This window comes from Sinocyclocheilus grahami, unplaced genomic scaffold, assembly GCF_001515645.1.
Source record: "Sinocyclocheilus grahami isolate Dianchi unplaced genomic scaffold, SAMN03320097.WGS_v1.1 scaffold2024.1, whole genome shotgun sequence".
Taxonomy (NCBI): Eukaryota; Metazoa; Chordata; class Actinopteri; order Cypriniformes; family Cyprinidae; genus Sinocyclocheilus; species Sinocyclocheilus grahami.
This window is the reverse complement of record NW_015507203.1, coordinates 60,920-72,929: the sequence shown is the minus strand read 5'-3', so window position 1 is coordinate 72,929 and position 12,010 is coordinate 60,920. Positions and strand designations below refer to the sequence as shown.

Below are 12,010 nucleotides of genomic sequence, written 5' to 3'. Positions count from 1 at the left end.
TGTGTGTGTGTGTATATACTGTGTGTGTATATATACAGTATATATGTGTGTGTGTGTGTATATATATACTGTGTGTGTATATACTGTATGTCTGTGTGTGTATATACTGTATGTCTGTGTGTGTGTGTGTATATATATATATATATATATATATATATATATATATATATATTACTTTCCTAATTTCAATAGGAAAAGATTTTTTACAAATCTTTTAAGATAAAAAAATATATATTTATTTAATTCCAAATAAATTAAATGTTTAAAATATCCTTTGAATGGTTATTTTAATTAAAATTTCGTATTTTCTCCCACAGGTGAAAGAGTTTTACCACTCGTGCATCAACATGAAGGAAATCGATCGTCTGGGGGCGGGGCCTATGACTGAAGTGATTGACAGCTGTGGTGGGTGGGACCTGTCCGGAGCTCCTCCCGGAGGGGCGGGGTGGGACAGTGGCTCCGCCCCCGTGAGACCAGATTTTAATGAGATGCTGTATAAGACACAGGCAGTTTACAGCACGTCTGTGTTCTTCTCTCTCACCGTTAGTGTGGACGACAAAAACTCGTCACGCAACACCATACGGGTGAGAGAGTGCGTTTATGAGCGTTCGTGAGTGGAGTTTTTGTTTCAAAGTAACTTCAGCTGGTGTTTGTGTGATTGTAGATTGATCAGGAGGGTTTGACTCTGCCAGAAAGGACTCTGTATCTGGGGCAGGATGAAGACAGTGTGAAGGTGAAACGCCTCTCTTCATCTCTCCATATGCTCTTTTGTTCTGGACTCTTGTCTCTCCATCTGTCCGTCTGTCTGTCTGTCCGCCATCTGTCACTCCGGCCGTCTCTCGCTGTGAGCTCAAACGTCTAATTGATCGTGTCACAGCTGCTGATGATGTCACAGATGAGCTGGCGTCTCTTAATAATGAAGTCACAGCAGTGATCCTCTCACGCTCCGATGACATCAGATCTCTGCAACAACACAGCTACAAATCAGAATTGACAAGCCACGAAATCCCACTGAGAGATCAATAAAAACATGGATTAATCTCATAAAAAACATGTCCAGATCACATTTCAAACCAGAAATCACAACAGAATTTCTAAATGCAAAATATTAAGTCTATATTAACAAATAAAAAGTACAAATACAAAGGTTTACATAGTTGTTAAGAGATTTCATTTTTGTGCATCTTTATCTTTTTAGTTAACTAAGTCATATCTAGATTTGTTTTCTCTTTACCCTTTTTTTATAAAAATAAAATGTATAAAAGATACTCAAATACAGTCATATATCTAGATTTTTTTGTTATCAATGTACTTGAGAGACAAAAACAAATTAAGACATCCAGATAAGTAATAAGTTACAAATTATATGAACAAACAAACAAACAAAAAATTGTAAATAAATAAAAATAAATGTATTTAAAGATTTACTTTTTATGTATATTTATCTCTTTAGGTAATAAAATAAAGCCATATATCTTTTTTTAACCAGTAAACTTTGTAGAGACGAAAACATTCAGTCATAATAAACATTAAAACAACATTTATATTTGTTCCTTTTGCTTTTGTGTATAAAAAAACTAATATATAGGTACTCAAAATTTTACTTTTCTAATGTAATAATAGATAGTCAAAGTTGTACTTTTCATGTATCTTTAAGCAAATAAAGTCATACAGTATATCTAGTTTTATACTGTAGTTTTTTCATTATCAATGCACCTAAGAGACAGAAAACATCAGAAATTCAACCATGAAAACATTAAAACATGATTTATAATTGCTACTTTTGCTTTTGTTTACAATAAAATTGTAAGATTTAGCATGAAATCAGTTTCATGTCAGATGTTTGTCCATTATAATAACATCACAATGTTTTTTTTTTCTCAATGATTTCAGATTCTGGCGTCCTATAAGGCGCTGATGGAAAGGTTGCTGAGCATGCTGGGAGCTCACAACGCCACGCTGAAATCCAGAGAGATTCTGGATCTGGAGACGAGACTTGCGAATGTACGTATCACGCGCGCGTGTGTATGTGTGTATGTGTGTATGTGTGTCTGTATGTGTGTCTGTATGTGTGTCTGTATGTGTGTGTGTGTGTGTGTGTGTGTGTGTGTGTGTGTGTGTGTGTGTGTGCACTTTAGTGATGTTCAGTTTGCCAATTAATTATTCTTTTGATTTGGTTCTTCTTAATAATTTGTTTACTGGAGAAATTGTTTTTTGAGTTTTTTTGATGTATTTATTGAGAAAGTGTTTCTGGAACAAACAAACACAATGTAAGGCACACTATCCATTACATTGCTCATGTTTTATTCAGAAAATGTAAAAATCTAGTTATAATAATTTTATACATCGTCAATAATTCAAAATGATATTGTGATAAATAATATATGTATATGTATAAATATTTAAAATTTAATTTGAATTAATATTTTACTTAAAATTATGTGATTGTATTTACAATTTAGCATTACATTTTTCATGCTTTAGTCACATATAAATATCTAATTTTTATTATTTCTTTTTTTAAAAGCTAATTTTAAGAAAGTCTTTGTGGAACAAAAACACAATATAAAAGCATCAAACTGGAACATTTACATGAAATACCAATAAACAAATAACTTTCACATGTAATCAAATTGTAGTGATAAACAGCTTTGTTTTACCAAATATTTATTTAAGTACCAAAATGAATATTTAAAATGCCACACAGAGACCTCTGAGAACACTTTTTATGTAATGAACTTTTAAACTGAGTATTTGCACCTGTTCATTCAAACGAATCACCCAAAGGATCAGAATCACTATAATGATTCATACTTCTGAACTCCAGTATGTGTGCTTGTATAAATCTGTGGTAAATGTGAACATGAATTCAGACTGTTTTGTGTGAACAAGCATGTTTGTTTTAATATATATTCTTTCTCATTTTTGTAAAGATCACTGTGTCTGAATACGACGACCAAAGAAAAGACATTAGCAGCATGTACAACCGAATAACACTGAAACAACTGCAGAAAATGGCTCCAAGTGTGAGTACACACACACACACACACACACACACAGAGAGAGACACACACACACACACACACACACACACACACACACACACACACACACACACACACACACACACACAATATGAAAGCATCAAACTGAAACACATTACATTTACAGTAAATCCCAACAGACACAAATAACTTGTGTTTCACTAAATATGTATTTAATTACAAAATGAGCATTTAAAATGCCACACAGAAACCAGAAACTTTTAAACTGAATATTTGCACCTGTTCATTCAAATGAATCACCCAAATGGTCTGAATCACTATAATGATTCAGACTTCTGAACTCCAGTGTGTGTGTGTTTGTATAAATCTGTGTGTGGTAAATGTGTACATGAATTCAGACCGTTTTGTGTGAACAAGCATGTTTGTGTTATTTAACATTCTTTCTCTTTTTCGCAAAGATCACTGTATCTGAATACGACGACCAAAGAAAGGACATCAGCAGCGTGTACAACCGAATAACACTGAAACAACTGCAGAAAATGGCTCCAAGAGTGAGTACACACACACACACACACACACACACAGAGAGAGACACACACACACACACACACACACACACACACTCACACTCACGCACACACACACACACACACACTCGCTTATATCAAAAATACATGTTTATATAATTGTAAAAATGTTTAATATTTTTAACCAAAAATTTTACATTATTTCTAAATGTAATAATGAAATGTGACTTACACACCGATGAAACTCATCTGTGTTTTTTTCTCTCAACAATACAGTTTTGACCTGGTACAACTTTTAGTCAGGTGTGACTTATTTTCCAGAAAAGATGTTCCATGTTTTCTTTTGAATGGCCGTCAAATGGAGAAAGATGCTCTTTGACCCCAGAATGATGTAGTTATAGATTATTACCAGCAGGAGTGAACAGACTAACCAGTTTAAGCCCTTATTAGTGTCCTACGTAGAGAGAGTCACTATGGTTTGAGGCTGAGCCATTGTGCCGAGCCAGACAAACTTGAGTAGAATTTAAGGTGAGATACTACAGGCAAAAACTTTTTTATTCATGCATTGATCAGTTTTGTGATTTTCAGCTTTTTGCATTTTCATAAAGTGTTTTCTTTCAGTCTAGTGAAAAGGAAACATCCAAAACACACTTTTAAGTGCTTCTTTAATAGCACTATCTATTTGCGTCTGTAGATTTCAATTGCAATACATATCTTTAAAAAGATTTTTCTCCACTTCAGCAGCACTTACAAACACCAAAACTTAGAGTTTTATTCCTCTCTATATTGTAAAGGTTTTTACTGAGGGGTTTGTTCATATATCATTCACACTGATTTATACAACATTTTATTACTAGAAACCTGACGAAAATGCATATCTTTAAAGGCTGTGAGTTTTTTCTCCACTTCAGCAGCACTTACATACACCAAAACTTAGAGTTTTATTCCTCTCTATATTCTGAAGGTTTTTACTGAGGGGTTTGTTCATATATTATTCACACTGATTTATACAGCATTTTATTCCTAAAAAAATGGCGAAAATGAGTTTTTTCTGGCTGTTGACAGTATTTTCTGATTTATGGAGTGATAAAAAGAGAAATCCAAAATCCTCTCTATAAAAACCTTTAACTCTAATATGTCAACAAAATCACACAAGAATTTTGAACCTGACTTTTTCCAATGTTTAGATTTATTTTCTGGATATGTATGCAAAGAAGTGCATATTTAATTCTATAATGGCTCATTTTAAACATAACATTTCAGAAAACTTATAATACAAAAAATGTTTGCAATTCTCAATGTAATCAATCAACTGAGGAAGTATGGTGAAATCTATTAGTTACGTTTTTTTCACCTGTGGTGTCTTGCCTATATGATTGAATTTCAGTTGAGCAGAGCTGGATGTGAGAAATAAATCGGATTAAAACATTATTTATCTAAAAATGTGTCATTGATGCTAAAATTATAAAGAAAACAATAATGTTGAACCTGTTGTCAGAGAGCAAGATAAAGAGCAGGTTTATATGCGCTGAGAGTCCTGAAGTTCTCTGGCTTCGTAAGAATAATGGCCTTGTCTGATCTGTGGTGATTTTCCCCCAGATGACCTTCTGCTTCACAGTAAAATTAGAACGCAAACCGGCAAATATCTGGAGCCGCTGGATCTACCGGCCAATCCATTTTTGGCAGGCCAGATCCTCTGTTTAAAATGTAGAACATGGTCCCTAAATGAAGCATAAATCAATAAGCAGACGGCAGACGCTCAAGGTTTACTGGCTTCTCTATTTCATTGAAAGAGCCACTCGAGAGAAGCATAAACATTGTCATCTCTTCCTCTGTAGTTCCACTGGAAGCGTTTGTTGGACCGGATCTTCAGTGATAATTTCTCTGAGGAAGAGGAGATCGTAGTTTTGGCCGCTGATTACATGCAGACGGTGTCGGACATCATTAAAACCACGTCTAAACGGTAAGAAGTTTGAAAGAGCATGATTGGGATTTAAAATGCGATGCACTCTCTCTTTTTTTTTTTGCTGCACAATTTGGCCAAGCTTTTGTGATTTACATATTTATATGGCTACACAATAATAAAAATGATGATGATGATAAGAAATAATAATTATAATTAATATTATTATTGTTACTAAATAAAATTAAATGACTAAATAAAAACTTAATAAGATATGTTAATATTAAAAATTTATACAAATTTAAATAGCATTTAATAATAAATGTAATTGCAATTTCTATGTTAAAAATTGGGATTGTGATTTTATTATTGTGATTATTATTATTATTTTATTTTTTGTTCTGCTTGTTTGCATGACTTTACATCTTGTCCAAAACTTTGTGATTATATATCAATATGGCTAATAATAATAGTAATAATAATAATAATAGTATTGAAATATTTTACTTTAAAATAAAAAGTATAAAGAGTATTTAAGAAAAACAATATAATTTTAATAATTTTATTATACGTTACAAATGTAATATCATGCTGTAATGTTTGTGGCTGTCTTAATTTCTTCATTTTCAAAAAATAAACCATTGCAAAATATGCAGCACATATATTAATTAAATTAAATTGCAGATTTAGTGAAAATGTCACAGAAATGTGGCATACAGTGACCCCAAACCAAGAGGATTTATTGTAAAGAAAGATTCACAAACAGACTTTTGAAGCAAAATGACTCACAAAATAAGTTTGAAATGATGAAACATTAGATCTAGTGGTATAAATGAAGACAAAAAGTACTGCAACACTTTTAGACACACTTTCAGCATTGCACAGTATAAACCGGTGTGTGTGTGTGTAGCTTTATTTGAGGTGTCACTGTTGGGTGAACACTCATCTGTGCCGTGGCTGATTAGAATCGACCCACAACGGCCTCATTTGTTTACACACACACACACACACACACTCTCTCTCTCTCTCTCTCTCTCTCTCTCTCTCACTCAATCTCTCCTGGATGTGACAGGGTTAGTGTGTGTCTAGCTGACAGGTTTCTCTCATGGGAGTCTGTGTGTGTGTGTGTGTGTGTGTGTGTGTGTGTGTGTGTGTGTGTGCTGCCTGTCCGTCCACAGTGTGTTCATTGCTGCTATATTTTCTCTGTTTGTGTGAGAATAGTTGAATTTACTTGAACTGTTTTTTGTCTGTCTTTCTTTCTCTGCATTTCACTCTATGTCTTTTCTTTGTTTACGCTGACTGTGTCTAAAATATTAACTTAGGTTCCACTTAATTGTGACCGACGATTCCTTTAGTACTCTAGTGGTATAAATGAAGACAAAAAGTACTGCAACACTTTTAGACACACTTTCAGCATTGCACAGTATAAACCGGTGTGTGTGTGTGTAGCTTTATTTGAGGTGTCACTGTTGGGTGAACACTCATCTGTGCCGTGGCTGATTAGAATCGACCCACAACGGCCTCATTTGTTTACACACACACACACACACACACTCTCTCTCTCTCTCTCTCTCTCTCTCTCTCTCACTCAATCTCTCCTGGATGTGACAGGGTTAGTGTGTGTCTAGCTGACAGGTTTCTCTCATGGGAGTCTGTGTGTGTGTGTGTGTGTGTGTGTGTGTGTGTGTGTGCTGCCAGTCCGTCCACAGTGTGTTCATTGCTGCTATATTTTCTCTGTTTGTGTGAGAATAGTTGAATTTACTTGAACTGTTTTTTGTCTGTCTTTCTTTCTCTGCATTTCACTCTTTGTCTTTTCTTTGTTTACGCTGACTGTGTCTAAAATATTAACTTAATTGTTCCACTAAATTGTGACCGACGATTCCTTTAGTACTTAAAGAATACTAGGTCCCACTTTATAATAGGTGGCCTTAACTACTATGTACATACATTTAAATTAGTCATTTGGTACAATGCACTTATTGTGTACAAACATGTTTTTACATTGTACTTATATTTTAAAAAAGACCTGCATGTAATTGCATATCTAATTAATTTCTGTAATTACATTTAGAAGTACACTATTGACCCATCTCTTACACCTTAACCCACCCTTAAACCTACCCATACCACCAAACCTGTCCCTAACTTGACCCGTATCCCACCTCAATAGCAGCAAAAGTGTTTTGCAATACAATAAGTACATTGTACTTGTTAAGTAGTTAAGGCCACTTAATATAAAGTGAGACCGAATACTATATACTTAACAAATATAAAAATCTATTTTTATATTACAAAAATACATAAATATTGTATATTTTTATATTTATAGAAATTAAATATATTTTTACATTTATATAGATTATAATGTATTAATTGAACTGTTGTGAATTTCTGTGTTTATTTACTGTGCAATTAAATGCATTTATTTTTTTTTATTTTTTTTAAGGAATTAGTGCTTTAATTCAGGGATATTATAGTTAACTAAAACTAAAATGAAAAAAAAAATTAAAGCCATTAACATTTTTGTTACTTGAAATAAAATAAATGTTAACTGGAAAAAAAGAGTTACATTTAAGAAAAAATTTATTCCAGCTAGTTGCAAAGGCATAATTTTTGAGTAAATCCTGAAATATAAAATGTATGACGGTTTACACAAAACTATTGGGCAGCACAACTGTTTTCAACATTGATTGTCCGTCCACAGTGTGTTCATTGCTGCTATATTTTCTCTGTTTGTGTGAGAATAGTTGAATTTACTTGAACTGTTTTTTGTCTGTCTTTCTTTCTCTGCATTTCACTCTATGTCTTTTCTTTGTTTACGCTGACTGTGTCTAAAATATTAACTTAGGTTCCACTTAATTGTGACCGACGATTCCTTTAGTACTTAAAGAATACTAGGTCCCACTTTATAATAGGTGGCCTTAACTACTATGTACATACATTTAAATTAGTCATTTGGTACAATGCACTTATTGTGTACAAACATGTTTTTACATTGTACTTATATTTTAAAAAAGACCTGCATGTAATTGCATATCTAATTAATTTCTGTAATTACATTTAGAAGTACACTATTGACCCATCTCTTACACCTTAACCCACCCTTAAACCTACCCATACCACCAAACCTGTCCCTAACTTGACCCGTATCCCTCCTCAATAGCAGCAAAAGTGTTTTGCAATACAATATGAACACAATAAGTACATTGTACTTGTTAAGTAGTTAAGGCCACTTAATATAAAGTGAGACCGAATACTATATACTTAACAAATATAAAAATCTATTTTTATATTACAAAAATACATAAATATTGTATATTTTTATATTTAACACCTTAACCCACCCTTAAACCTACCCATACCACCAAACCTGTCCCTAACTTGACCCGTATCCCACCTCAATAGCAGCAAAAGTGTTTTGCAATACAATAAGTACATTGTACTTGTTAAGTAGTTAAGGCCACTTAATATAAAGTGAGACCGAATACTATATACTTAACAAATATAAAAATCTATTTTTAAAATCTATTTTTATATTACAAAAATACATAAATATTGTATATTTTTATATTTATAGAAATTAAATATATTTTTACATTTATATAGATTATAATGTATTAATTGAACTGTTGTGAATTTCTGTGTTTATTTACTGTGCAATTAAATGCATTTATTTTTTTTAAGGAATTAGTACTTTAATTCAGGGATATTATAGTTAACTAAAACTAAAATGAAAAAAAATTTAAAGCCATTAACATTTTTGTTACTTGAAATAAAATAAATGTTAACTGGAAAAAAAGAGTTACATTTAAGAAAAAATGTATTCCAGCTAGTTGCAAAGGCAACATGTTTAATTTTTGAGTAAATCCTGAAATATAAAATGTATGACGGTTTACACAAAACTATTGGGCAGCACAACTGTTTTCAACATTGATTATAATCACAGACGTTTCTTGAGTAGCAAATCAGATAATACTTCTATATTATCACATAGAAAACCCTATTTTAGACTGTAAAAACATTACGCATTTTTACTGTAATTTGGATCAAATAAATGCAGCCTCGGTGAGCAGAAGAGACTTCTTTCAAAGACATGTAAATTACTACTCGTCCCAAACTTACAACTGGAAGAATACATTTTGTGAGATGAAATTTAGCCCTAACCAGTTTATAATTTCCCTGATGAGTCTTAAAGGTGGTGGAATGTTTTTAATATTAAAATACTTCATGATTTCAGGAAACCGTCTGATTGGATGTCAGTGATATTAGAGATTTCTCTTCGTTTCTTCTGGAAATGTCAAGTCTTTTCGTCCCTCTCGTATCTTTGTGTAATAATGCATCGAATCCCATAATATTCTCACAATGACCCCTTCCTTCATAATCACTGTTATTAAAATCACCATGGCGATGCGCGGCTCTCCCACCAATCGGCTTTCATCAGGAGCGCTGCGGGAGCAGAGACAGAGAAATGACTTTTATTCTGCTCTTTGTTCTGGCGCTTTGCTGTTTTTAGCTCTTTCTCTTCACGTCCCTCCTGGTGCTTCTGCTCTTGGAGCGTCTCCGCAGGACCAAAACCTCATTCTCATCAAATGCTTGTTCTCGCAAACCTCGCTTCTCTTCTTTCCGAGTGAAACTGGTGCTGAAGGAACCGGAGGCCTGGCGCTCTGCTTTGTGCTGACTGTAAAATAAAAGTAGAAAGTGTTTTAACGTTGCTTAAAGCTGCGTGTGTTTCGCTGCGAGCCGCTCTCTCGTTCACATCTGTCGCAGTCAGCAAAATAAGACCAAAAACTTTGCAAAACGTTAAGTCAAAAAAACGGTATGAATCAAAACGTGCATGTTAATTTACAGTATTAAATATTGAAAGTTATTTTAAAGTGACAGATACAGTTACAGTAAAACTAGTTACTAGAAAAACTGTAGGCAAAACATTTTTTAAATACAATAATAAATTAAATTAAATTAAAAATAAATTTTGGTTTTTGACTGACAAATTAGGTCAGATTAGTTTGGAAAACAAAATATACTATTTTAAATCAATTAAAATATTTGAAATAAAGTAAAATGCTATATAATATTTTAAACAAATTTAAATATTTTCGAAAGGTGAGACAGGTTGGTATAGAAAATAAAAGTTAAATAGGTTAAATAAATTAAGATATTTAAAATAAAATAAAAACTGAAAATGAAATTAAATCGAGCAATCATTTAATTTGAGCATTTCCAATAATAGCTAATAATATAAAATACGAATGAATAAAAATAAAATAAATGCTGACTATGAGAAAGTAAGTCAGATTAGTTGGGTTATTAGTTTTGGTGTGGTTATTAATTTAAACCATTTTAAACCATTGATTTGATTATTAGTATAATAACTTAAGATATTTAAAATAAAATAAAAGTGAATTGAAGAAATCTTAAAATAAGGAAATGAGCAATCATGTAATTTTAGCCAATTTAAGCTAATAAAATAAAATAAAAATAAAACAAATGTTGACTTGGCTATAAGAAGATAAGCCAAATTAGTTTATTAAATTTGGTTTATATTAATTGAAACCATTGGTTTGATTATTAATTTATTTAAAAATGTAAATAAATTAAAAAAACATTTAGGCTGTTCACTGAAAAAGTAAGTCAGATTGGAAAACAAAATATATTATTTTAAATTAATTTAAATATTTTGAATTAAATAAAATGAAAATTAATGCACTATGTTATACAATATAATATTTGTGATACATTAAAATATTTGAAACAGGAAAGATTAGTTTAAAAATACTTGAAATAAAAATAAAATGTGAAATTAAATCAGAATAAAACTAGAATCACTTAATTCTGTAATATTATTTTTTTGACTTTTTTATTATAATTGTTTTATTTAGTGTTATCAAAAGCCGCTTGTACTATTCTAAATGATGTCTGAAACTTTGTATTATGACTATTTCTTGTGTTTATTTGCCTCTTATGAATCACTTGTTTTATTCCTCTCTTTGGATAAAAGCTTCTGCTAAATGAATAAATGTAATAAATGTAAATATGAAAATGAAGACTAAATATGTTTGTGATGATAAAGTGTCATTTGTATTTACTGTTGATATATATGTGGATCTGCAGAAGCAGGAGAATCGAATTATGGTCACGGTGTGTCATAACACATGATGATGGTGTCATCGTTTCCGTGCTGTTGTTTATCTGTGTTTTATGGGTAATTAAAAGGAAATAGTTTGTTGGGTGATGATTGGATTTTATCTGAATGCCGCTCTGCGCTTTGAGAGGCCGTTGAGCCAAAGGATGATTTAATGGTTGTAATTATAAGCCGACGGTGAGACGCTGTACAGGAGCAATGAAAGCCTCACTCACACTCACACACACTCACACACACACACACTCACACTCACACACTCACACTCACACACTCACACACTCACACATACACGCACTCACACTCACACACACACACACGCACTCACACACGTGCGCACTCACACACGTACGCGCGCACACGCATGCAGGCAGGCACTCACACATACACGCACTCACACACAGGCACGCACGCACCCACGTACTCACGCATGCAC

At 32.5% G+C, this 12,010-nt stretch overlaps 1 protein-coding gene across 1 annotated transcript in view; it reads left to right on the top strand.

The window, feature by feature from the left end:
• The window catches only part of LOC107573753 (endothelin-converting enzyme-like 1), a 46,894-nt gene that overhangs the window by 11,061 nt on the left and 23,823 nt on the right, over positions 1-12,010 (top strand). The window contains exons 3-7 of the mRNA XM_016260196.1: positions 318-584; positions 665-733; positions 1,894-2,004; positions 2,934-3,026; positions 5,371-5,495. Of these exons, the coding sequence (XP_016115682.1) occupies positions 318-584; positions 665-733; positions 1,894-2,004; positions 2,934-3,026; positions 5,371-5,495 (665 nt within the window). The remainder of the gene's footprint in view (positions 1-317; positions 585-664; positions 734-1,893; positions 2,005-2,933; positions 3,027-5,370; positions 5,496-12,010) is intronic.